Source organism: Chiloscyllium plagiosum, unplaced genomic scaffold, assembly GCF_037043375.1.
Source record: "Chiloscyllium plagiosum isolate Xiang-an unplaced genomic scaffold, Cpla_swu_hap1 HiC_scaffold_38, whole genome shotgun sequence".
Lineage (NCBI taxonomy): Eukaryota > Metazoa > Chordata > Chondrichthyes > Orectolobiformes > Hemiscylliidae > Chiloscyllium > Chiloscyllium plagiosum.
The window spans coordinates 27,432,304-27,455,205 of record NW_028270176.1 but is presented as its reverse complement, the minus strand read 5'-3'; the positions used below and the strand labels follow the sequence as shown (position 1 = coordinate 27,455,205).

Sequence of the window (22,902 nt, the reverse complement as noted above, 5' to 3'; positions counted from 1 at the left end):
CACACTGCTGTTACTGAGCGTCGGTGGGGGGGGGAGGGGATGGTACACACTGCTGTTACTGAGTGTCGGTGGGGGGAGGGAGGGGATGGTACACACTGCTGTTACTGAGGGTCGGTGGGGGGAGGGAGGGGATGGTACACACTGCTGTTACTGAGCGTCGGTGGGGGGAGGGAGGGGATGGTACACACTGCTGTTACTGAGCGTCGGTGGGGGAAGGGAGGGTATGGTACACACTGCTGTTACTGAGCGTCGGTGGGGGGAGCGAGGGGATGTTTGTGGGTGTGGGGGCTGCTTTGTCCCTGGCTGGTGTCGAGCTTCTCGAGTGTTGTTGGAGCTGCCCCCATCCAGGGGCAAGTGGGGAGTATTCCCTCACCCTCCTGCCTTGTGCCTTGTCGATGGTGGGACAGGCTTTGGGGGGAGTCAGGAGGGGAGTTACTCGCTGCAGGATTCCCAGCCTCTGACCTGCTCTTGGAGCCGCTGGGTTTATGTGGTGAGTCCAGTTGGGTTTCTGGTGAATTGTAACTCCCAGGATGGTGACAGTGGGGGATTCTGTGATGGGAACACCATTGAATGTCAAGGGGCGGTGTTTAGATTGTCTCTTATTGGTGATGGTGATTGTCTGACATTTGTGTGGCGTGAATGTCAGCCCAAGGCTGGATATTGTCCAGACCTTGTTACATTTAGTCTTTTGAAACCCAAGGTCTCAATAACGAGGAGAGCGGCAGCGAATGACATAAAAGGACAAGTGCAGAAAATAGCAGTCGCGTGTGGCCATTCAGCCCCTCACTTCTGGTCCTGCTATTCAATAAGATCCACAGAAAGGGAACTGGACAGCGAGAGAGAGAGAAAGAGAGAGACAGCGATGGATTGCGGAGAGACAGAGAGCTAGATGGAGTTGGTGAAAACAGCCAGGGAGGAGAGGAGAGGTGACGGTTAGAAACAGGAGGACTGTTTCTCTCCCCACGGTTGCTGATCGAGTCTCTGCAGTGTTGTGTGTGTGTGATTGAGATTTGGAGCGTTCGTAGGATATGGTTTTGATGATAAGGAGTGAGCACGGTGTTTGAGGGTGAGTGTAGGACTAGTTTCAAAAGAGAATACCAGATATTGTAAATTAACCAGATACCAAAACTTACCAAAGGTCCCACTGAAAATGGAGCCCACAATTCCTGGCTAACACAGCCAGTGCTCTAGCCCCTGAGCTGTGAAACCAGAGATAGCATGCTGCTTGTTTCTCCAGTACATGTTGTTGGTGTGAGAATGTGTGTCTGAGAGTGTATGTGTGTGTGTGTTTGTGAGAAATTGTGTGTGTGTGTAGGTATGTGGGTGTGTTGGTGTGTGTAGGTGTGTGTAGGTGTGTGTGAGTGCGACAGTGTGTGAGTGTATGTGTGTGTGTAAGTGTGTGTGTGAATGTGTGTGAGAGAGTGTGTGCGTGCGTGTGTATGTGTGTGCGTGTATGTGTGTGGGTGTGTGTGAGAGAGTGTGTGCGTGTGTATGTGTGTGCGTGTGTATGTGTGTGGGTGTGTGTGAGAGAGTGTGTGCGTGTGTGTGCGTGTGCGTGTGCGCGTGTGTGTGTGGAAGTGGGAGCCAGGCGAACATTGACATGGTGATCTGTCCTTACAGGCTCTAACCTGTGTTTGAAGCCGCTGTGTGTATATTGGCGAGTCCAGTTCAATTTCTGCTCAATGGTAACGCTGGACCATCCACATCCCTGGGAGTGGGGGCTGCTCTGTGTTGAGCTGCTGAGTAAATTGGGCTCATATTTCTTCGGAGTTTGGAACAAAGAGAGAGGTCTCCATAAGTCTGAGGGACTGGGGGCAAGGGAATGATTTACTGGGAGGAGCTGGGACATGGGAGAACACATTCTGGAATAGAACCACTGAACCATAGATGTGATGGAGCACAGAAGGGGGCCCTTCGATCTATCTCATCCATGCTGACCCAGGGGATGGACCATTTGGCACTAAAGTGAGGAAAACCCATGACGCTAAATTCAACTAATCCCTTCTGCCTGCCCTTGGTCCATATCCCTCCATCCCTTGTATACCCATGTATTTATCTAAAAGCCCCTTAAATGCCCCTAGTGTACCTGCCTCCACCACCATTCCAGACAGCGTGTTCCACACTCCTACCCCTCTCTGGGTAAAAAAACCTGCCTCTCACATCTCCTTTGGGCTTTCCCCCTTTCACCTTAAATACACCCCCCCCCCCCCCCCGCAAGATTTAGACATTCCAGCTCTGGGAGAAAGATTCTGTCTGTCAATCCTATTTGTGCACCTTATAAACTTCTGTCAAGCCTCCCCTCAGCTTCCAGAGAAAACACCCTGAGTTTTTTCTAGCCTCTCCTTATCACCCCTACCCTCTAATCCAGGCAGCATCCTGGTAAACCCCCTCCTGCACCCTCTCCAAACCCTGCACACATCCTTCCTGTAATGGGGTGACCAGAATTGAACGCAGAACTCTAAGTGCGGCCTAACCCGAGGCTCATGAAACCTGACATTCTGACTGTCGGAGATAGTTTTACCGACATGGGGTCTGCTCTCCATGAAGCAGTGAAGGCACAAGGTGGTTTAGGAACAGAGGAACAACAGCAGGCCATTCAACCCTTCAAGCATGCTTGACCATTCATGGCTGATTTGTAACCTCACTCCATATCCCTGCCTTGAGACCATTCCCATTGACAACCTACTTGTTAAAAATTCCTCTATCTCAGATTTAAGTTCAACAATTAAATCAGCATCCATCACCATTTGAGGGAGGTCCACCCTTTGTGTGTGCAAATGCTTCCGAACATCTCTCCCTGAACATCCCAATCCTACTTCACAGGCAACGCCACTTGGTTCCCCCAAACAGCGGGAAAATCAACTCTGTCTTTTCCTGTTAAGACCTCGATGGGGTCACTTCTTAGCCTCCCAAACTTCAGGAGATAACGGCTGGGTTTGGATAATCATAATGTAACCCCTGACGTCCTTGCAAACGTGCACCACCCCCTGTCCAAAGCGTTGTTTATTTGATATGGTCACACCCAGAAGGATCCTGTGAGATTACAGGAAGCTGACACATTGTTCCCACTGATGAAGGAATTGAGGGGAATTATCACAGAGACAAGGACCCCAGACCCGAGTGAGGCACACGTCTGTTGACTTTGAAGTGAAGCCAACAGCTGCAGATGACGTGGATGAAGTTGCACACAAATTCGTTTCAGCCCCATCAGCAAATATCTGACCAACGTTTGACGCAAGGGATGGTCGGCATGACTCAATGTCTTCTCTCCCACTTCCACTTCTTCCTAACCTCTGGGAACATTCAACAAATTACAGAGTCCAGAGTCGCTTCATTTAAAACATAAACATTGGGGGTTGGCATGTCGGAGTTAGATACAGAGTAAAGCTCCCTCTACACTGTCCCACCTTCAAACTCTCCCAGGACATGGACAGCATGGAGTTAGATACAGAGTAAAGCTCCCTCTACACTGTCCCCCCCATCAAATACTCCCAGGACAGAGACAGCATGGAGTTAGATACAGAGTAAAGCTCCCTCTACACTGTCCCATATCAAACACTCCCAGGACAGGGACAGCACGGAGTTAGATACAGAGTAAAGCTCCCTCTACACTGTCCCCTCTATCAAACTCTCCCAGGACAGGGACAGTACGGGGTTAGATACAGAGTAAAGCTCCCTCTACACTGTCCCACCATCAAACACTCCCAGGACAGGGACAGCACGGAGTTAGATACAGAGTAAAGCTCCCTCTACACTGTCCCCCCCATCAAACTCTCCCAGGACAGGGACAGCACGGCGTTAGATACAGAGTAAAGCTCCCTCTACACTGTCCCACCATCAAACACTCCCAGAACAGGGACAGCATAGGGTTAGATACAGAGTAAAGCTCCCTCTACACTGTCCCCCCCATCAAACTCTCCCAGGACAGGGACCGCACAGGGTTAGATACAGAGTAAAGCTCCCTCTACACTGTCCGACATCAAACTCTCCCAGGACAGGGGCAGCACGGGGTTAGATACAGAGTAAAGCTCCCTCTACACTGTCCCCTCATCAAACACTCCCAGGACAGGGACAGCACGGGGTTAGATACAGAGTAAAGCTCCCTCTACACTGTCCCCCATCAAACACCCCCAGGACAGGGACAGCACGGGGTTAGATACAGAGTAAAGCTCCCTCTACACTGTCCCCTCATCAAACACTCCCAGGACAGGGACAGCACGGGGTTAGATACAGAGTAAAGCTCCCTCTACACTGTCCCCCCCATCAAACTCTCCCAGGACAGGGACAGCACGGGGTTAGATACAGAGTAAAGCTCCCTCTACACTGTCCACCCCATCAAACTCTCCCAGGACAGGGACAGCATGGGGTTAGATACAGAGTAAAGCTCCCTCTACACTGTCCCCCCCATCAAACTCTCCCAGGACAGGGACAGCACGGGGTTAGATACAGAGTAAAGCTCCCTCTACACTGTCCGACATCAAACTCTCCCAGGACAGGGGCAGCACGGGGTTAGATACAGAGTAAAGCTCCCTCTACACTGTCCCCCCCATCAAACCCTCCCAGGACATGGACAGCATGGGGTTAGATACAGAGTAAAGCTCCCTCTACACTGTCCTACCATCAAACACTCCCAGGACAGGGACAGCACGGGGTTAGATACAGAGTAAAGCTCCCTCTACACTGTCCCCCCCATCAAACTCCAAACTCTCCCAGGACAGGGGCAGCACGGAGTTAGATACAGAGTAAAGCTCTCTCTACACTGTCCACGATCAAATCCTCCCAGGACAGGGACAGCACGGGGTTAGATACAGAGTAAAGCTCCCTCTACACTGTCCTACCATCAAACACTCCCAGGACAGGGACAGCACGGAGTTAGATACAGAGTAAAGCTCCCTCTACACTGTCCCCAATCAAACTCTCCCAGGACAGGGACAGCACGGGGTTAGATACAGAGTAAAGCTCCCTCTACACTGTCCCCCATCAAACCCTCCCAGGACAGGGACAGCACGGGGTTAGATACAGAGTAAAGCTCCCTCTACACTATCCCCATCAAACACTCCCAGGACAGGGACAGCACGGGGTTAGATACAGAGTAAAGCTCCCTCTGCACTATCCCCATCAAACACTCCCAGGACAGGGACAGGTTGGGGTTAGATACACAGTAAAGCTCCCTCTACACTGTCCCCCATCAAACACTCCCAGGACAGGGACAGCACGGGGTTAGATACAGAGTAACGCCCCCTCTACACTGTCCCCCATCAAACTCTCCCAGGACAGGGACAGCACGGGGTTAGATACAGAGTAAAGCTCTCGCTTCACTGACCCCCATCAAACCCTCCCGGGACAGGGTGAGGTCACTGCCCCACTGCTATGTCTTGCTAATATCTCAGAGCGGAGGACTATCTCGCCACAGGATGGTCTCCTGATATTTGGTAACTATATGAAAACAAACAGCGCTGAAGATAAATTAGATAAAATAAACAGCCTCTACCACTTCCTCTGGCAGCTCATTCCATACACGTACCACCCTCTGGGTGAAAATGTTGTCCCTTAGGTCCCTTTTATATCTTTCCCCTCTCACCCTAAACCTATGCCCCTCTAGTTCTGGACTCCCCCACCCCAGGGAAAAGACTTTGTCTATTTACCCTATCCATGCCCCTCATTATTTTATAAACCTCTATAAGGTCAGCCCTCAGCCTCCGACGCTCCAGGGAAAACAGCCCCAGCCTGTTCAGCCTCTCCCTGTAGCTCAAACCCTCCAACCCTGGCAACATCCTTGTAAATCTTTTCTGAACCCTTTCAAGTTTCACAACATCCTTCATGTAGCAGGGAGACCAGAACTGCACGCAATATTCCAACAGTGGCCTAACCAAGTCCATTATCTGCCGTTCTCGGTTTTGTTCATGCACGCTATGTTTTCTGAAGACATAATCTGTTTTCGACAAGTAAATTTCAGCAGGAGTTATACACTGAATGGTAAGGTCCTAGGGAGTGTTGCTGAACAAAGAGACCTTGGAGTGCAGGTTCATAACTCCTTGAAAGTGGAGTCGCAGGTAGATAGGATAGTGAAGAAGACGTTTGGTATGCTTTCCTTTATTGGTCAGAGTATCGAGTACAGGAGTTGGGAGGTCATGTTGCAGCTGTACAGGACATTGGTTAGGCCACTGTGGGAATATTGCGTGCAATTCTGGTCTCCTTCCTATCAGAAAGATGTTGTGAAACTTGAAAGGGTTCAGAAAAGATTTACAAGGATGTTGCCAGGGTTGGAGGATTTGAGCTACAGGGAGAGGCTGAACAGGCTGGGGCTGTTTTCCCTGGAGCGTCGGAGGCTGAGGGCTGACCTTATAGAGGTTCATAAAATCATGAGGGACATGGATAGGGTAAATAGACAAAGTCTCTTCCCTGGGGTGGGGGAGTCCAGAACTAGAGGGGCATAGGTTTAGGGTGAGAGGGGAAAAATATAAAAGAGGCCTAACATTTTCACTCATATGTGTATGGAATGAGCTGCCAGAGGAAGTGGTGGAGGCTGGTACAATTACAACATTTAAGAGGGATTTGGATGGGTATATGAATAGGAAGGGTTTGGAGGGATATGGGCCGGGTGCTGGCAGGTGGGACTAGATTTGGTTGGGATATCTGGTCGGCATGGACGGGTTGGACTGAAGGGTCTGTTTCCATGCTGTCCATCTCTATGACTCTGTGAGTCTGCCAGCCCCGTATCCAGATTAGCATGTTTACCCCCCCTCCTAACTTGACCAGCACAGATGTGATGGGCCAAAGGGCCTTTCTCTGAGCGGTGGATCTCTATAACTCTACAATCCCCAGCTCTGATTTTGCACAATAGCCTTTTCAGTGATTGACTTCTGAAAGTCCAACAGCAGAATATCTATGGGGTGTGTCTGAAACACAACTTGGTTTCCCCATCGCAGATTCCTTTCTCTTTAATTCCCCATCTTCACCCAAACCCAACGGGACATCCCGAGCTCCCTAGCGGGGCTATGAAACATTGAGAGCTCGCTTTGAGCTCCTCCTGAAATTCTGGTGCACGCACGTGAAACGCTCAGATGACCGTTTCTTTGGTCAATACCTCAGCGCGTGATCAGTGTCCCTGAGGCCCCTCAAGTCGCTTTGGTCTGCCACTGTTTTAAAGTCTTCCCCATTTCAGAATATTGTCATTCTCTGCCTTTCTCGTCCCATTGTAGTCTTACCAAACCGAAGAGTGTGGTGCTGGAAAAGCACAGCAGGCCAGGCAGCATCCGAGGAGCAGGAGAGTCGACATTTCGGGCATAAGCCCTTCATCAGGAATGCTTATGTCCAAAACGTCGATTCTCCTGCTCCTCGGATGCTGCCTGACCTGCTGTGCTTTTCCAGGGCCACACTCCCGACTCTAGCTTTTATAAACAGAGGGATCGAGTTCCGGAACCATGAGATTATGCTGCAGCTGTACAAAACTCTGGTGCGGCCGCACTTGGAGTATTGCGCACAGTTCTGGTCACCGCATTATAAGAAGGACGTGGAAGCTTTGGAAAGGGTTCAGAGGAGATTTACCAGGATGTTGCCTGGTATGGAGGGAAGGTCTTACGAGGAAAGGCTGAGGGACTTGAGGCTGTTCTCATTAGAGAGAAGAAGGTTGAGAGGTGACTTAATAGAGACATATAAGATAATCAGAGGGTTAGATAGGGTGGACAGGGAGAGCCTTTTTCCTCAGGATGGTGATGGTGAGCACGAGGGGGCATAGCTTTAAATTGAGGGGTGATAGATATAGGACAGATGTCAGAGGTAGTTTCTTTACTCAGAAAGTAGTAAGGGTATGGAATGCTTTGCCTGCAACGGTAGTAGATTCGCCAACTTTAATTACATTTAAGTCGTTATTGGACAAGCATATGGACGTACATGGAATAGTGTAGGTTAGACGGGCTTCAGATTGGTATGACAGGGCGGCGCAACATCGAGGGCCGAAGGGCCTGTACTGCGCTGTCATATTCTATGTTCTAATCTCCAGCACTTGCGGTCCTCACTTTCTCCCACTCTGATACTGACCAGGCCAGACACCCTCCCTCAAAATATTTTACAAAGGTAACTCAGACCCTCAGTTTTTGTAAAGTTGGGTGTAAGTGGATTTTCCAGGTGTGATACAGCTCATCAAATCACTCAGCTTTAAGCAAAACAGAATCTATTTAAACCCGATGCTTAAAACGCGAACAACTGAAAATAGAATTTAGAATAACTATTGAAAAACTGAACCGACCCAATACAGTGACTTAACTAATTAACTGCTCACTTTCCCAAACATCTCTTTCTGATCTTCTGCGCCACCCACGCATCTAACTACACCTCCCCCCACCCCCCACCCCCACCCCCTTCAACCTCACCGACAACTCGATCCCATCAGCTGTGACAGGCCAGAGGAGCCTGTCCCCCTGATAGTGTGAGGCCGGCCTAGTGAAGGTACAACAAACACCCTCCCAGACGACAGCCTTCGAGGTAGCTGGTGTTGCCCCCTCAGGAATCTTCCGGAAGTGTCTGGAATCCTCCCTCACTAAGGTGAGAAGCCGGTGAAATATTGGAGAGAGAGAGAGAGAGAGATCGGTCGCCACGGTGATGGAGTGAGGAACTTGACCAGAAGATGAGATGAACGCATCATTTCGAAGTTGAGATGACTCCCTACTCCGAAGACCTTTGGCAACTCTCTGGAAGGAGGGAGAGCCCATGGTGAAATCTTCAATCTCTTCGTCTTCCACCGCCCAACTAATCCTCCTGAAGATTTGACCGAATTTTGGCATGCCTTACCATTCCTGATGAAGAGCTTATGCCCGAACCGTCGACTCTCCTGCTCCTCGGATGCTGCCTGACCGGCTGTGTTTTTCCAGCGTCGCACGTTTTGACCCACTTTCTCCTGCCCAATAAGGTCCTTGCTCCGAAGATCCACTCAGCTGCTCTCCCACCCAGGAGCAGGAGTAGGGCCCTTGAGTGAGGCCTGATCTAAAATAGCCTTAGCTACGCTAGTCTGTCACCTCGCTCCAAAACCCTAACCCCAACCACCTTCGACCCTGAACTTCCCCTTTCCCTTGTGGACGGTTACTGCTCTCGCTGGAGCCCTCAGGGAATGGAGTATCGCTGAAGGAGGGAAAAGGAAAACTCCTCTCGACTTCCAATTCTTCGTCTGGAAGGGTCTGATTGATCCACAGAACCCTTGAGGGTGAATCTGTCCTCTCCAGCTTTTCCCATGGCCCTTGCAGAGGCCTAACATTTGGACCCCAAATCCCGCTGCGGTTGAGACTGAGTGAGGATTCCGTTCTCCCTTACCTTCCTGTCTGCCTCCCGTTCCTGAGGAAGATCATTAATTTGACTTAAAGACTATTCTGGGCTTCATTGCCTCTCTGTAATCGCTAACTGTGGCCAGGCAGGAAGGAGTTAGAAACAGTGGGACTGAAGTCACATGTAGGCCATCAGGGGGGTGCCGTTGGCTCGATTTCACGGGTCAATGTCAACAGGGGGTATATGGGACAGCCTGGGAAGCTTTCACGAGTTCTGAGTCAGTGAACGTGCCCCTCCCACTGCCTCCAGGGCAATCAAATGGTTCCCGTTGCATTCCATTTGTAACTGAGCTAGCGAGAAGTGAAGCATCCTGGGTAGACTCCGATGCCAGTCCATCTTGACGCCGCCGTCAAAATGGCTGCCGTGTCCCTGCTCGTCCTTTCTGGGGTTTCCCTGCCTTCCTGTAGCCACTGGTGCAGCTTCCCGCAGTGGGCACCGCCCCACCAGCCTGAAGTACCATGGGCATATGCCAGTAAACGCGCATTCGTGTGCGGATGTCAAATATGGTGCCAGAAACCCTACCACCGGCAGCGTCTCCCTGCCACACGGCCATGTAACCGGTCTCTGCTTCCCCCGCAACTTTGGAGCCTGTGGGAGGCCTTTCAGCCCCTTGAGTGTGTTCTTGCTATCCATCGAAAGCACGTCCAAATCCAATCCATCTTCCTCAGGTTATGGATTCAGGTTATTTATAAAATCTCTCAATGCTCCTGTTCAAAAGCGCCCCAGCTCATATCCAGTAAGGTAGTGATGTCTTTGTCTCTTTGGTCACTCTGGTTTCAAATCCCACGGTGACAGATTGGCAGAGTTTGAACTGGAATTGAGTTAAATGACCGTGTGAGAAAAGCAGCCACCTGCTTCCCTTTAAGAAAGGGATTCTGCTGGTCAGGCTCGCATGTGACTCCAGACCCACAGCCGTAGGGTTGACCCTTAACTGCCCTTTGTGGATGGCCTAGCTCAAATCTGAAGCCTTTGTCCCCCTCCCCCAACAGAGGAAAGCATTGACCCTCCCTTGAATGTCTTGCGCTCTTTGACCATCTCAAACCCTGCGATGAGACCTCTAGCCTTTAGACCTGAAAGAATCTGAGGTGATCTTATTCAACTCGCCTTCAGAATTTAACCCTTCTCTCCACATTTGGGCTCACCACTTGGGGGTGGCACGGTGGCTCAGTGGTTAGCATTGCTGCCTCGCAGCGCCAGGGACCCGGGTTCGATTCCAGCATCAGGCGACTGTCTGTGTAGAGTTTGCACATCCTCCCTGTGTCTGCGTGGGTTTCCTCCGGGTGCACCGGGTTCCTCCCACAACTTACAGTCCAAAGTTGTGCAGGTTAGGGTGGATTGGCCATGCTAAATTGTCCCATAGTGCCCAGGGATGTGCAGGTTAGGGTGGATTGGCCATGCTAAATTGTCCCATAGTGTCCAGGGATGTGCAGGTTAGAGTGGATTGGCCATGCTAAATTGTCCCTTAGTGTCCAGGGATGTGCAGGTTAGGGTGGATTGGCCATGGGAAATTGTCCCATTGTGTCCAGGGGTGTGTAAGTTCGGTGCATTAGTCAGGGGTAAATATGAGGTAGGGGAAAGAGTCTGGGTGGGTTAGTCTTTGGAGGGTCAGTGTGAACTTGTTGGGCCGAATGGCCTGTTTCAACACTGTCAGGATCCTGTGATTCACATAAGGGGGACTGAGTGAGGGAGTGGAAGGGCAAACTCCCCCTGAATTAAGTTGCCAAAGACTTCCTTCAGGAGGCGCTCAGAGAGAGACAATTGAAATGGAGAATGATGTCCCAAAGACATGAAGTAACACTTTTTTTTTCTGTTTCTTTTTTAAAGGAAGACTACTATGGTGACTTTGATATCTCTGACCTTATGGTTAGCCAACCGTGCAGGCCCATAGTAGTTGAAAACTTTGTGCGAGTCTTTGTCCCCATCCTGTACTCCCTCGTCCTCCTCTTAGGCGTTCTGGGCAACATGATGGTAATTCTCATCATTGGGCGCCTCAGGTCTGCGAGAAGGACTCTCACAGACACCTTCATCCTCCACTTGGCGGGAGCCGATCTCCTCCTGGTCCTCACCCTCCCTTTCTGGGCAGTCGAGGCGGTCATGGGTTGGACTTTTGGCACCACCATGTGCAAGGTGATCGGCGCCATCTTCGCCCTGAACCTGTACAGCAGCATCCTCTTCCTGGTCTGCATCAGCTTTGACCGGTACCTGGCCATCGTCCACGCCATCCACATGTACCGTAAACGCAAGCCCATCTACGTCCACCTGACCTGCATCGTGGTCTGGTCCTTCTGCCTCCTGCTGGCCACCGTTGATCTCATCTTCCGTGACGTGTACACCTCCAGCTACCTCAACACCAGTGTCTGCACCTACATGTTCCACCCAGACAGCGCTGCAGCCTGGAAGCTCACCATCGTCGCCACCCATCACATCATTGGCTTCTTTGCGCCAATGGCCGCCATGTTGTACTGCTACTGCCTGATCTTCAAGACCCTGTGCCGTGCTCACATGCTAGAGAGGCAGAAGACCCTCAAGGTGGTGGTTGCCCTGGTGGTGGTCTTCATCGTCTGCTGGTTGCCCTACAACGCCGTGCTCTTCGTCGACACCCTCCAGTCCCTGGGCGCCGTCCAGCCCGACTGCTCCGGCCTCAACGTCCTGGACATCAGCCGCACGGTCACCCAGAGCCTGGGCCTGGTCCACTCCTGCCTGAACCCCCTCCTCTACGCCTTCATCGGGGTCAAGTTCCGCCGAGAGGTGCTCAGCCTCCTGGCCCACGTCGGTTGCCCGACTGGGAGGTTGGCATCAGGAAGGCAGTCTGGGAAACTCAAGCGCACCATCTCCGCCATCTCGGACTCCGAGACCTCCACCTCGCACTCCGTGATATGGTAGCGCGGCGCGTCCCCCTGACTCCTTCGCGCCCCCTTCCCCCAACACCCCAATCCTTCCCACCTCACGGAAACCACAACCTCATCCCACCAATCCATCGCCAACAAAACCTCTCCACCAAACTGAGCAGACAAACCATTGAGCGGACCACCGGGTGAATTTGGAGATGGGGGGCGGGGGCGAGGGGCAGGAAGAGGGGGGGGAAGACAATTTGTTTCATCAGAATGTGCCCCGTCTCTGTCCCCCCCTCCACCCCCACACACACTCCTGGTGCCAATATGATCTCCAAGAGTGACTCCGAGAGCAGGTTGTAAGGTTGCCCGCGGTGCTGGCATGTTTGTTCTCAGACCATTCTGTCTCCACGCTCGGTTACCTCACCAGTCAGAGCGTAAGACTGCCAGCTTGTACCCACAACCCTGAGCGACGAAACATCTTCTCAAAAATCGCAAGAACGTTCAAACTCTTCCCGGAGTTCCGCTAACGGGAAAGCGACTCCCCCCTTCTCTCCCCTCGTCACCTCCTTAGGATGTCTTTTGCAAAAAGTCTCCCCCGTGTCCCAGAGGACCATAGGCCTGCTCTCTCATTAGAGAAAAAGAGAGGGATAAGGAGATGACAGGGGGGCTGAGGGTGAAGGGAGAGGCAGAGAAGCACAGTCCTATAGGGTTGGTGAGAGAATAGATCCTGTGCCCTGTGCAGCTAAGATGAAATCACTCTCTCTCTCTCACACACACACACACATATACACACAAGGAATTTACAATAATTGAATATTGAAATTTGATAAACCTGTTAGCGCAGGAGTGCACAGTGATCACGAACTTTGTGATGTTACTCAAAGGACATGTGTAACTGCGTTGTGAAGGATACCGCAAACCATCTGTGAACCGGAGAAAATTCAGCAACACCCAAAGCCATTTGGAAGTAACTCCTCTCACATTCCAGCAGACACCCACCCCCGCCAAGGACCCCCCACCCCCTAGCCGTGCCCCCCTGCAACCACCCCCCCCCCCCTCTCCCCCCTCCAAAACCCCGGTGGGCTGGCTCACATGGTCAGCCACCCATTCACAGCCTCCCACGGTTAGTGGTAACGGTGCTATTCGGCTGTGGGCATCCTCACAGCAGGTGGATACCAGTCCCTGAAGGGGGCGAGGGAGAGTTGGAGGAGGGGCTGCTTTTCCAAAATGAGCCAGCCTGGACGTTGGCGTGCTTGCGGAGCAGGAAGGTTCGCTTTCAGATGTTTCGTCACCATACTGGGTCCCATCATCAGTGAGCCTCTGAATGGAGCCAAGCTAGGCAAGATGGTTGGGGGGGGGAAGAGGGGCTGAATGGCCTCCTCATGGATTGGATGTTCAGACACTTGGCAGCTTTTGTAAGACTTTAACCTCTGAACTGGACAGCAGTATCCCTGTGCGGATCCTCCGTCTAACCTGTAAGCATTAATGATACACAACGTTTCTAAGTGACTGTTGCAAACTATTCTCAAGTGAGTTCTATTCCTAGTTCCACTGCTGTTGGTGTGCGTAAGTGTTCCGAGATCTGGCATTCCTCACCAGGCAGCGAGACCGGACTGCACACGGAATGCCACTGTGTGTATATAGTGTCTTTACTTTCTGTGGCATGTTCATTTGTAAGCACGTAGCAATAAAGCAGTCCTTGTAATGTCATCGTCGTGTTGGCCTCACTATCAGGACAGCAGAGGGCGCGTTGGAATGAGGGACGTACTGTGCACAGCGATGGGGAGAAATTGTAGAGGGACCCACAACGCCGCAGGAAATAGGATCAGGAGAAGTCCATTCTGCCCATCGAGCCTGCTCTCCCCTTCCACGGGATTGTGGCTGATCCAACGTTCCTCATGACCACTTTCCAATGATTCCCCGATTGATTGGGAATCTCTCTCGGCCTTCAATATACACAAGGACGCTGCCCCCACCCCCCACAGCTCTCTCTGGTAAGGAATTCCAAAGACCCACCAACCTCTCCCTCCCCATCTCTGTCTGAAATTGGTGCCCCTTTATTCTGAGGCGGGGCACTCTGGGTCCTAGCCTCTCCCCATGGGGAGGGGGGTAACACCCGCTCAGCATTGACCCTGTCCAGCCCCTTAAGAATCCGAAATATTTCAATCACCTTTTCTCTGTATCTAACCCCATGCTGTCCCTGTCCTGGGAGGGTTTGATGGGGACAGTGTAGAGAGAGCTTTACTCTATATCTAACCACGTGCTATCTGCGTCCTGAGAGTGTTTGATGGGGGACAGTGTAGAGTGAGCTTTACTCTATATCTAACCACGTGCTATCTGCGTCCTGAGAGTGTTTGATGGGGGACAGTGTAGAGGGAGCTTTACTCTGTATCTAACTCCGTGCTGTCCCTGTCCTGGGAGTGTTTGATGGTAGGACAGGAAAGAGGGAGCTTTACTCTGTATCTAACCCCGTGCTGTCCCTGTCCTGGGAGTGTTTGATGGGGGACAATGTGGAGAGAGCTTTACTCTGTATCTAACCCCGTGCTGTCCGCGTCCTGGGAGTGTTTGATGGGGGACAGTGTAGAGGGAGCTTTACTCTGTATCTAACCCCGTGCTGTCCCTGTCCTGGGAGTGTTTGATGGGGGACAGTGTAGAGGGAGCTTTACTCTGTACCTAACCCCGTGCTGTCCCTGTCCTGGGAGGGTCTGATAGGGGACAGTGTAGAGGGAGCTTTACTCTGTATCTAACCCCGTGCTGTCCCTGTCCTGGGAGTGTTTGATGGGGGACAGTGCAGAGGGAGCTTTACTCTGTATCTAACCGCGTGCTGTCCCTGTCCTGGGAGTGTTTGATGGGGACAGTGTAGAGGGAGCTTTAAGGAGAAAGTGAAGTCTGCAGATGCTGGAGATCAGAGCTGGAAATGTGTTGCTGGAAAAGCGCAGCAGGTCAGGCAGCATCTAGGGAACAGGAGAATCGACGTTTCGGGCATTAGCCCTTCTTCAGGAATGAGGAAGGGCTAATGCCCGAAACGTCGATTCTCCTGTTCCCTAGATGCTGCCTGACCTGCTGCGCTTTTCCAGCAACACATTTCCATCTAGAGGGAGCTTTACTCTGTATCTAACCCCGTGCTGTCCCTGTACTGGGAGTGTTTGATGGGGACAGTGTAGAGGGAGCTTTACTCTATATCTAACAACGATCTGTCTGCGTCCTGAGAGTGTTTGATGGGGGACAGTGTAGAGGGAGCTTTACTCTATATCTAACCCTGTGCTGTCCCTGTCCTGGGAGTGTTTGATGGGGGATAGTATAGAGGGAGCTTTACTCTGTATCTGACCCCGTGTTGTCCTTGTCCTGGGAGTGTTTGATAGGGGACAGTGTAGAGGGAGCTTTACTTTGTATCTGACCCCGTGCTGTCCCTTTCCTGGGAGTGTTTGATGGGGGACAGTGTAGAGAGAGCTTTACTTTGTATCTAACCCAGTGCTGTCCCTGTCCTGGGAGTGTTTGATGGGGGGACAGTGTAAAGGGAGCTTTACTCTGTATCTAACCCCATGTTGTCCCTGACCTCGACCATTTGATGGGGGACAGTGTAGAGAGAGCTTTACTTTGTATCTAACCCCGTGCTGTCCCTTTCCTGGGAGTGTTTGATGGGGAACAGTGTAGAGGGAGCTTTACTCTGTTTCTAACCCCGTGCTGTCCCTGTCCTGGGAGTGTTTGATGGGGAACAGTGTAGAGGGAGCTTTACTCTGTATCTAACCCCGTGCTGTCCCTGTCCTGGGAGTGTTTGATGGGGATAGTGTAGAGGGAGCTTTACTCTGTATCTAACCCTGTGCTGTCCCTGTCCTGGGAGTGTTTGATGGGGGGGACAGTGTAGATGGAGCTTTACCTTGTATCTAACCCTGTGCTGTCCCTGTGCTGGGAGGGTCTGATTGGGGGTCAGTGTAGAGGAGCTTTACCCTGTATCTAACCCCGTGCTGTCCCTGTGCTGGGAGTGTTTGATGGGGGGGACAGTGTAGATGGAGCTTTACCCTGTACCTAACCCCGTGCTGTCCCTGTGCTGGGAGGGTCTGATTGGGGGGACAGTGTAGAGAGAGCTTTACCCTGTATCTAACCCCGTGCTGTCCCCGTCCTGCGAGAGTTTGATGGGGGGGGACAGTGCAGAGGAAGCTTTACCCTGTATCTAAGCCCGTGCTGTCCCCGTCCTGCGAGAGTTTGATGGGGGGGGACAGTGCAGAGGGAGCTTTACCCTGTATCTAACCCCGTGCTGTCCCTGTGCTGGGAGTGTTTGATGGGGGGGGACAGTGCAGAGGGAGCTTTACCCTGTATCTAACCCCGTGCTGTCCCTGTGCTGGGAGTGTTTGATGGGGGGGGACAGTGTAGAGGGAGCTTTACCCTGTGTCTAACCCCGTGCTGTCCCTGTGCTGGGAGTGTTTGATGGGGGGGACAGTGTAGAGAGAGCTTTACCCTGTATCTAACCCCGTGCTGTCCCTGTGCTGGGAGTGTTTGATGGGGGGGACAGTGTAGAGGGAGCTTTACCCTGTGTCTAACCCCGTGCTGTCCCTGTGCTGGGAGTGTTTGATGGGGGGGACAGTGTAGAGGGAGCTTTACCCTGTGTCTAACCTGTGCTGTCCCTGTGCTGGGAGTGTTTGATGGGGGGGACAGTGTAGAGAGAGCTTTACCCTGTATCTAACCCCGTGCTGTCCCTGTGCTGGGAGGGTCTGATTGGGGGGACAGTGCAGAGGAAGTTAAAAATCATACAGCACCAGGTTACAGTCCAACAGGTTTATTTGGAAGCAGTAGCTTTCGGAGTGCTGCTTCTCTGTCAGGCAGCTAGTGGGGCAGGATCATGGGACACAGAATTTATAGCAAAAGATCACAGCGTTGTATAACTGATGTGATGTATTGAACAAACCGAGATCACTGTTTAGTCTTTAATCACTTAGAATGCTGATGCAACTTTTAGTTCATTAATGTGGAAATCCCCGAACCTCTTTCAAGTCACATGTCTGAGATAATTTAAGGTTTTATTGAAATAAACGGTGAGACCTCAGCTCAGACAATGCATTAAAGTTGGTGAGAGTGAGGACGGCAGATACTGGAGATCAGAGTCGAGAGAGTGGTGCAGGAAAAGCACAGCAGGTCAGGCAGCATCCGAGGAGCAGGAGGGTGGAGGTTTCGGGCATAAGCCTTAAAGGTGTGAGGTTAGAGTCTGTCTGTATGCCAGCCTCGAGTCAGACTGGTTCTATTTCCAAAGAAGGAATTGGTACAAGGTCCACATGGACTGACTGCCTACAGACTGTGTGGCTTTTTGAACAAAAGACTCTGTTGCGGACTCTGGTTTGAGTCCAGCTGTCTGTTGGAGAGTGGACAATATAACCTGGTAATAACTGGAGCCTGACGGGGGGTGGGCTGGTCGAACCGGTAAATGCACCCATAATGAGCCTTTCCATTTTCTAAAAGGTCGATTATGAATATCTGGAAAGTGGCTTCATATTTGCACAGCCTTGCAAGCCCATTACCATCGGCAACTTCAACAGCGTCTTCATCCCCATCATCTACTCACTGGTCTTTGTGCTGGGAGTGTTCGGTAACGGCCTCCTCATCTTCGTCATCGCGCGTTACCGGTACTCCAGGACGCACACCGACACCTTCATCCTGCATTTGGCAGTCGCCGATTTCATCCTGGTGGTCACCCTGCCCTTCTGGATGGTGGAGGCGGTGGGCGGCTGGTTGTTCGGGGCTGCCATGTGTAAGATAACGGGCGGGATCTTCGCCCTGAACCTGTACAGCAGCATCCTCTTCCTGGTCTGCATCAGCTTTGACCGGTACCTGGCCATCGTCCACGCCATCCACATGTACCGTAAACGCAAGCCCGTCTACGTCCACCTGACCTGCATCGTGGTCTGGTCCTTCTGCCTCCTGCTGGCCACCGTTGATCTCATCTTCCGCGACGTGTACCAGCCCAGCTACTCACCCCTGAAAGCCTGTACCTACTCCTTTGGGGTGGAGAGCGCCGAGGGCTGGAAGCTGGCACTGCGCCTGGTTCACCATTGTCTCGGCTTCTTCCTGCCCGCCTCTGCCATGTTGTACTGTTACTGCCTGATCTTCAGGAGCCTGTGGCGCAGCACGGTCTTCGAGAGGCAGAAGACCCTCAAGGTGGTGGTTGCCCTGGTGGTGGTCTTCGTCGTCTGCTGGTTGCCCTACAACGCCGTGCTCTTCGTCGACACCCTCCAGTCCCTGGGCGCCGTCCAGCCCGACTGCTCCGGCCTCAACGTCCTGGACATCAGCCGCACGGTCACCCAGAGCCTGGGCCTGGTCCACTCCTGCCTGAACCCCCTCCTCTACGCCTTCATCGGGGTCAAGTTCCGCCGAGAGGTGCTCAGCCTCCTGGCGGACGCCAGATACCAGAGGGGTTCCCACAGGGTCAGCCGTCAGATCAGCAAGGAGGGCCAGAGCTCGTCCACGTTCTAACCCCCGACACCCCCTCCCTATCTCTGTAACCCCCTCCAGCCCCTACACCCTTCCCTATCTCTGTAACCCCCTCCAGCCCCTACACTCCCTCCCTATCTCTGTAAGCCCCCTCCAGCCCCTACACCCCTCCCTATCTCTGTAACCCCCTCCAGCCCCTACACCCTTCCCTATCTCTGTAACCCCCTCCCGCCCCTACACCCCTCCCTATCTCTGTAACCCCCTCCAGCCCCTACACCCCCTCCCTATCTCTGTAACCCCCTCCAGCCCCTACACCCTTCCCTATCTCTGTAACCCCCTCCAGCCCCTACACCCCCTCCCTATCTCTGTAACCCCCTCCCGCCCCTACACCCCTCCCTATCTCTGTAACCCCCTCCCGCCCCTACACCCCTCCCTATCTCTGTAAGCCCCCTCCAGCCCCTACACCCCTCCCTATCTCTGTAACCCCCTCCAGCCCCTACACCCCCTCCCTATCTCTGTAACCCCCTCCCGCCCCTACACCCCCTCCCTATCTCTGTAACCCCCTCCAGCCCCTACAACCCCTCCCTATCTCTGTAACCCCCTCCAGCCCCTACACCCCCTCCCTATCTCTGTAACCCCCTCCCGCCCCTACACCCCTCCTTATCTCTGTAACCCCCTCCAGCCCCTACACACCCTCCCTATCTCTGTAACCCCCTCCAGCCCCTACACCCCCTCCCTATCTCTGTAACCCCCCTCCAGCCCCTACACCCCCTCCCTATCTCTGTAACCTCCCCTCCATCCCCTACACCCCTCCCTATCTCTGTAACCCCCCTCCATCCCCTACAACTCTCTCCCTATCTCTATAACCCCCCTCCATCCCCTACAACTCCCTCCCTATCTCTGTAACCCCCCTCCATCCCCTACAACTCCCTCCCTATCTCTGTAACCCCCTCCACCCCCTACAAACCCCCCTCTCTGTAACCCCCTCCATCCCCTACATCCCCTCCCTATCTTTGTAACCCCCTCCAGCCCCTACACCCCCTCCCTATCTGTGTAACCCCTCCATCCCCAACACCCCCTCCCTATTTCTGTAACCCCCTCCAGCCCCAACAACCCTCCCTATCTCTGTAACCCCCTCCAGCCCCTACAACCCTCCCTATCTCTGTAACTCCCTCCAGCCCCTACACCCCCTCCCTATCTCCTTCACTGCCCCCAGTGCTGACTCTCAATTATTCCTGGATTCCCCTTGCTCTGCAATTGGTGGCTCTGCTTTCAGCTGCCTCCTGGTCCTGAGCTCAGGATGATTCCCTGTACCCCATCCCAAACCCTCTACCCTTCCCGCCCCCCCCGCCCCCAACTCTCATGGATGCTCTTCCTCTGTCTCCTCCTTTGAAACACTCGTTCGAACTGACCTCTCTATCTGAGGCCTTGATCACCTGATCTAACATCTTGTCATGTGACTTGAGTTCAACTGACGCTTGGGTCATTGCCACTGAGACATTTTTGGGATATTGTTGTAACATTAAAGGTGCTTTATGAATTCAGGGTATTGTTACTGTCATCTTTGAACAGTTTGATGTGGTCAAGTCCATGCTGACATCAATGAAAGTTCTGATGTTAGTGCGAGGCCTAGTTTTGGAAGGCTCATTCAAGATGGCCAAGCCCTCACCTCCTTCCAAGATGGCTGACACTTGACCTCTTTCCAACATGGCTGACCCCTCATCTCAGTCCAACATGGCCAATCCCTCATTTCAAAATGGCTGTCACCTCAACTGAGTCCAAAATGGCTGGCACCTCATCTCAGTCCAAAATGGTTGACCCCTCATCTCAGTCCAAGATGGCGGACACCTCATCTCTGTCCAAGATGAAGGACACCTCATCTCTGTCCAAGATGAAGGACACCTCATCTCTGTCCAAGATGGTGGACACCTCATCAGATTCGAAGATGTCCAATTTATCACCTCAGTCCAAAATGGCTGACCCGTCATCTCAGTCCAAGATGGCGGACACCCCATCTCAGTCCAAGATAGCCAATCTATAACCTCAGTCCAAAATGGCTGACCCCTCATCTCAGTCCAAGATGGCCAATTTATCACCTCAGTCCAAAATGGCTGACCCCTCATCTCAGTCCAAGATGGCCGACCCCTCATCTCAGTCCAAGTTGGCTGACCCCTCATCCTGAGACTGTGGTCCACCAATGGCCTCTAAGCTCTGTTTCTGCGCTGTGTGACTCTGCAGCAGAGCGAGGGCAGGATAAAACTCTCTCTGTTGCTAATTAGCATCAAACTGGGCTGCATTTTCACCATCGATTTTACTCAGATCACCCCAAACGCTGCCCAACACCAGAAAGTGCAGTCCACTTCAAATCTCTCAGCTCTGGATAGCCATCTCGGAGTTGAAAGAATGCTCCTCTGTCAAAGGTATAGTTTTTGGGAAACACTGACTATTTTCGTCAGACCTCAGCATGAGGTTCAATACAGAGTAAAGCTCCCTCTACACGTTTACCCCCATCAAACACTCCCAGGACAGGGACAACATGGGGTTAGATACAGAGTAAAGCTCCCCATAGTGTCCAGGGATGTGCAGGTTAGGGTGGATTGGCAATGCTAAATTGTCCCATAGTGCCCAGGGATGTGTAGGTTAGGGTGGATTGGCCATGCTAAATTGTCCCATAGTGCCCAGGGATGTGCAGGTTAGGGTGGATTGGCCATGCTAAATTGTCCCATAGTGCCCAGGGATGTGTAGGTTAGGGTGGATTGGCCATGCTAAATTGTCCCATAGTGTCCAGGGATGTGCAGGTTAGGGTGGATTGGCCATGCTAAATTGTCCCATAGTGTCCAGGGATGTGTAGGTTAGGGTGGATTGGCCATGCTAAATTGTCCCATAGTGCCCAGGGATGTGCAGGTTAGGGTGGATTGGCCATGCTAAATTGTCCCATAGTGTCCAGGGATGTGCAGGTTAGGGTGGATGGGCCATGCTAAATTGTCCCATAGTGTCCAGGGATGTGTAGGTTAGGGTGGATTGGCCATGCTAAATTGTCCCATAGTGCCCAGGGATGTGCAGGTTAGGGTGGATTGGCCATGCTAAATTGTCCCATAGTGCCCAGGGATGTGTAGGTTAGGGTGGATTGGCCATGCTAAATTGTGCCATAGTGCCCAGGGATGTGTAGGTTAGGGTGGATTGGCCATGGGAAATTGTCCCATAGTGCCCAGGGATGTGCAGGTTAGGGTGGATTGGTCATGCTAAATTGTCCCATAGTGCCCAGGGATGTGCAGGTTAGGGTGGATTGGCCATGATAAATTGTCCCATAGTGCCCAGGGATGTGGAGGTTAGGGTGGATTGGCCATGCTAAATTGTCCCATGATTTCCAGGGATGTGTAGGTTAGGGTGGATTGGCCAAGCTAAATTGTCCCACAGTGTCCAGGGATGTGTAGGTTAGGGTGGATTGGCCATGGGAAATTGTCCCATAATGTCCAGGGATGTGTATGTTAGGGTGGATTGGCCATGCTAAATTGTCCCATGATTTCCAGAGATGTGTAGGTTAGGGTGGATTGGCCATGGGAAATTGTTCAATAGTGCCCAAGGATGTGTAGGTTAGGGCGAATAGGCCATGGGAAATTGTCCCATAGTGCCCAGGGATGTGTAGGTTAGGGTGGATTGGCCATGGGAAATTGTCCCATGATTTCCAGGGATGTGGAGGTTAGGGTGGATTGGCCATGCTAAATTGTCCCATGATTTCCAGGAATGTGTAGGTTAGGGTGGATTGGCCATGGGAAATTGTTCAATAGTGCCCAAGGATGTGCAGGTTATGGTGAATAGGCCATGGGGGAAATTGTCGCATAGTGCCCAGGGATGTGTATGTTAGGGTGAATTGGCCACGCTAAATTGTCCCATAGTGCCCAGGGATATGCAGATTAGGGTGGATTGACCATGCTAAATTGTCCCATAGTGCCCAGGGATGTGCAGGTTAGGGTGGATCGGCCATGGGAAATTGTCCCATAGTGCCCAGGGATGTGCAGGTTAGGGTGGATCGGCCATGGGAAATTGTCCCATAGTGCCCAGGGATGTGCATGTTAGGGTGAATTGGCCATGGGAAATTGTCCCATCGTGTCCAGGGATGTGCATGTTAGGGTGAATTGGCTATGGGAAATTGTCCCATAGTGCCCAGGGATGTGCAGGTCAGGGTGGATTGGTCATGCTAAATTGTCCCATAGTGTCCAGGGATGTGTAGGTTAGGGTGGATTAGCCATGCTAAATTGTCCCATAGTGTCCAGGGATGTGCAGGTTAGGGTGGATTGGCCATGCTAAATTGTCCCATAGTGCCCAGGGA

At 52.3% G+C, this 22,902-nt stretch overlaps 2 protein-coding genes across 7 annotated transcripts in view; both read left to right on the top strand.

The window, feature by feature from the left end:
• LOC122544216 (C-X-C chemokine receptor type 3-like) overlaps positions 1-13,862 on the top strand; it is a 30,819-nt gene extending 16,957 nt beyond the window's left edge. For all 5 annotated transcript variants that reach the window (XM_087981092.1, XM_087981091.1, XM_087981094.1 and 2 more), the window contains exon 2: positions 11,143-13,862. In XM_087981092.1, the coding sequence (XP_087837218.1) occupies positions 11,143-12,201 (1,059 nt within the window). In that variant the 3' untranslated portion in view covers positions 12,202-13,862. The remainder of the gene's footprint in view (positions 1-11,142) is intronic.
• The window catches only part of LOC122544217 (C-X-C chemokine receptor type 3-like), a 33,172-nt gene extending 14,372 nt beyond the window's left edge, over positions 1-18,800 (top strand). Inside the window, exon 2 of one of the 2 annotated variants that reach the window (XM_087981095.1) lies at positions 17,604-18,800. In XM_087981095.1, coding sequence (XP_087837221.1) covers positions 17,604-18,614 — 1,011 coding nt within the window. In that variant the 3' untranslated portion in view covers positions 18,615-18,800. The remainder of the gene's footprint in view (positions 1-17,603) is intronic. The other variant, XM_043683292.2, reaches the window with a different exon arrangement.
• Positions 18,801-22,902: the final 4,102 nt, after the last annotated feature.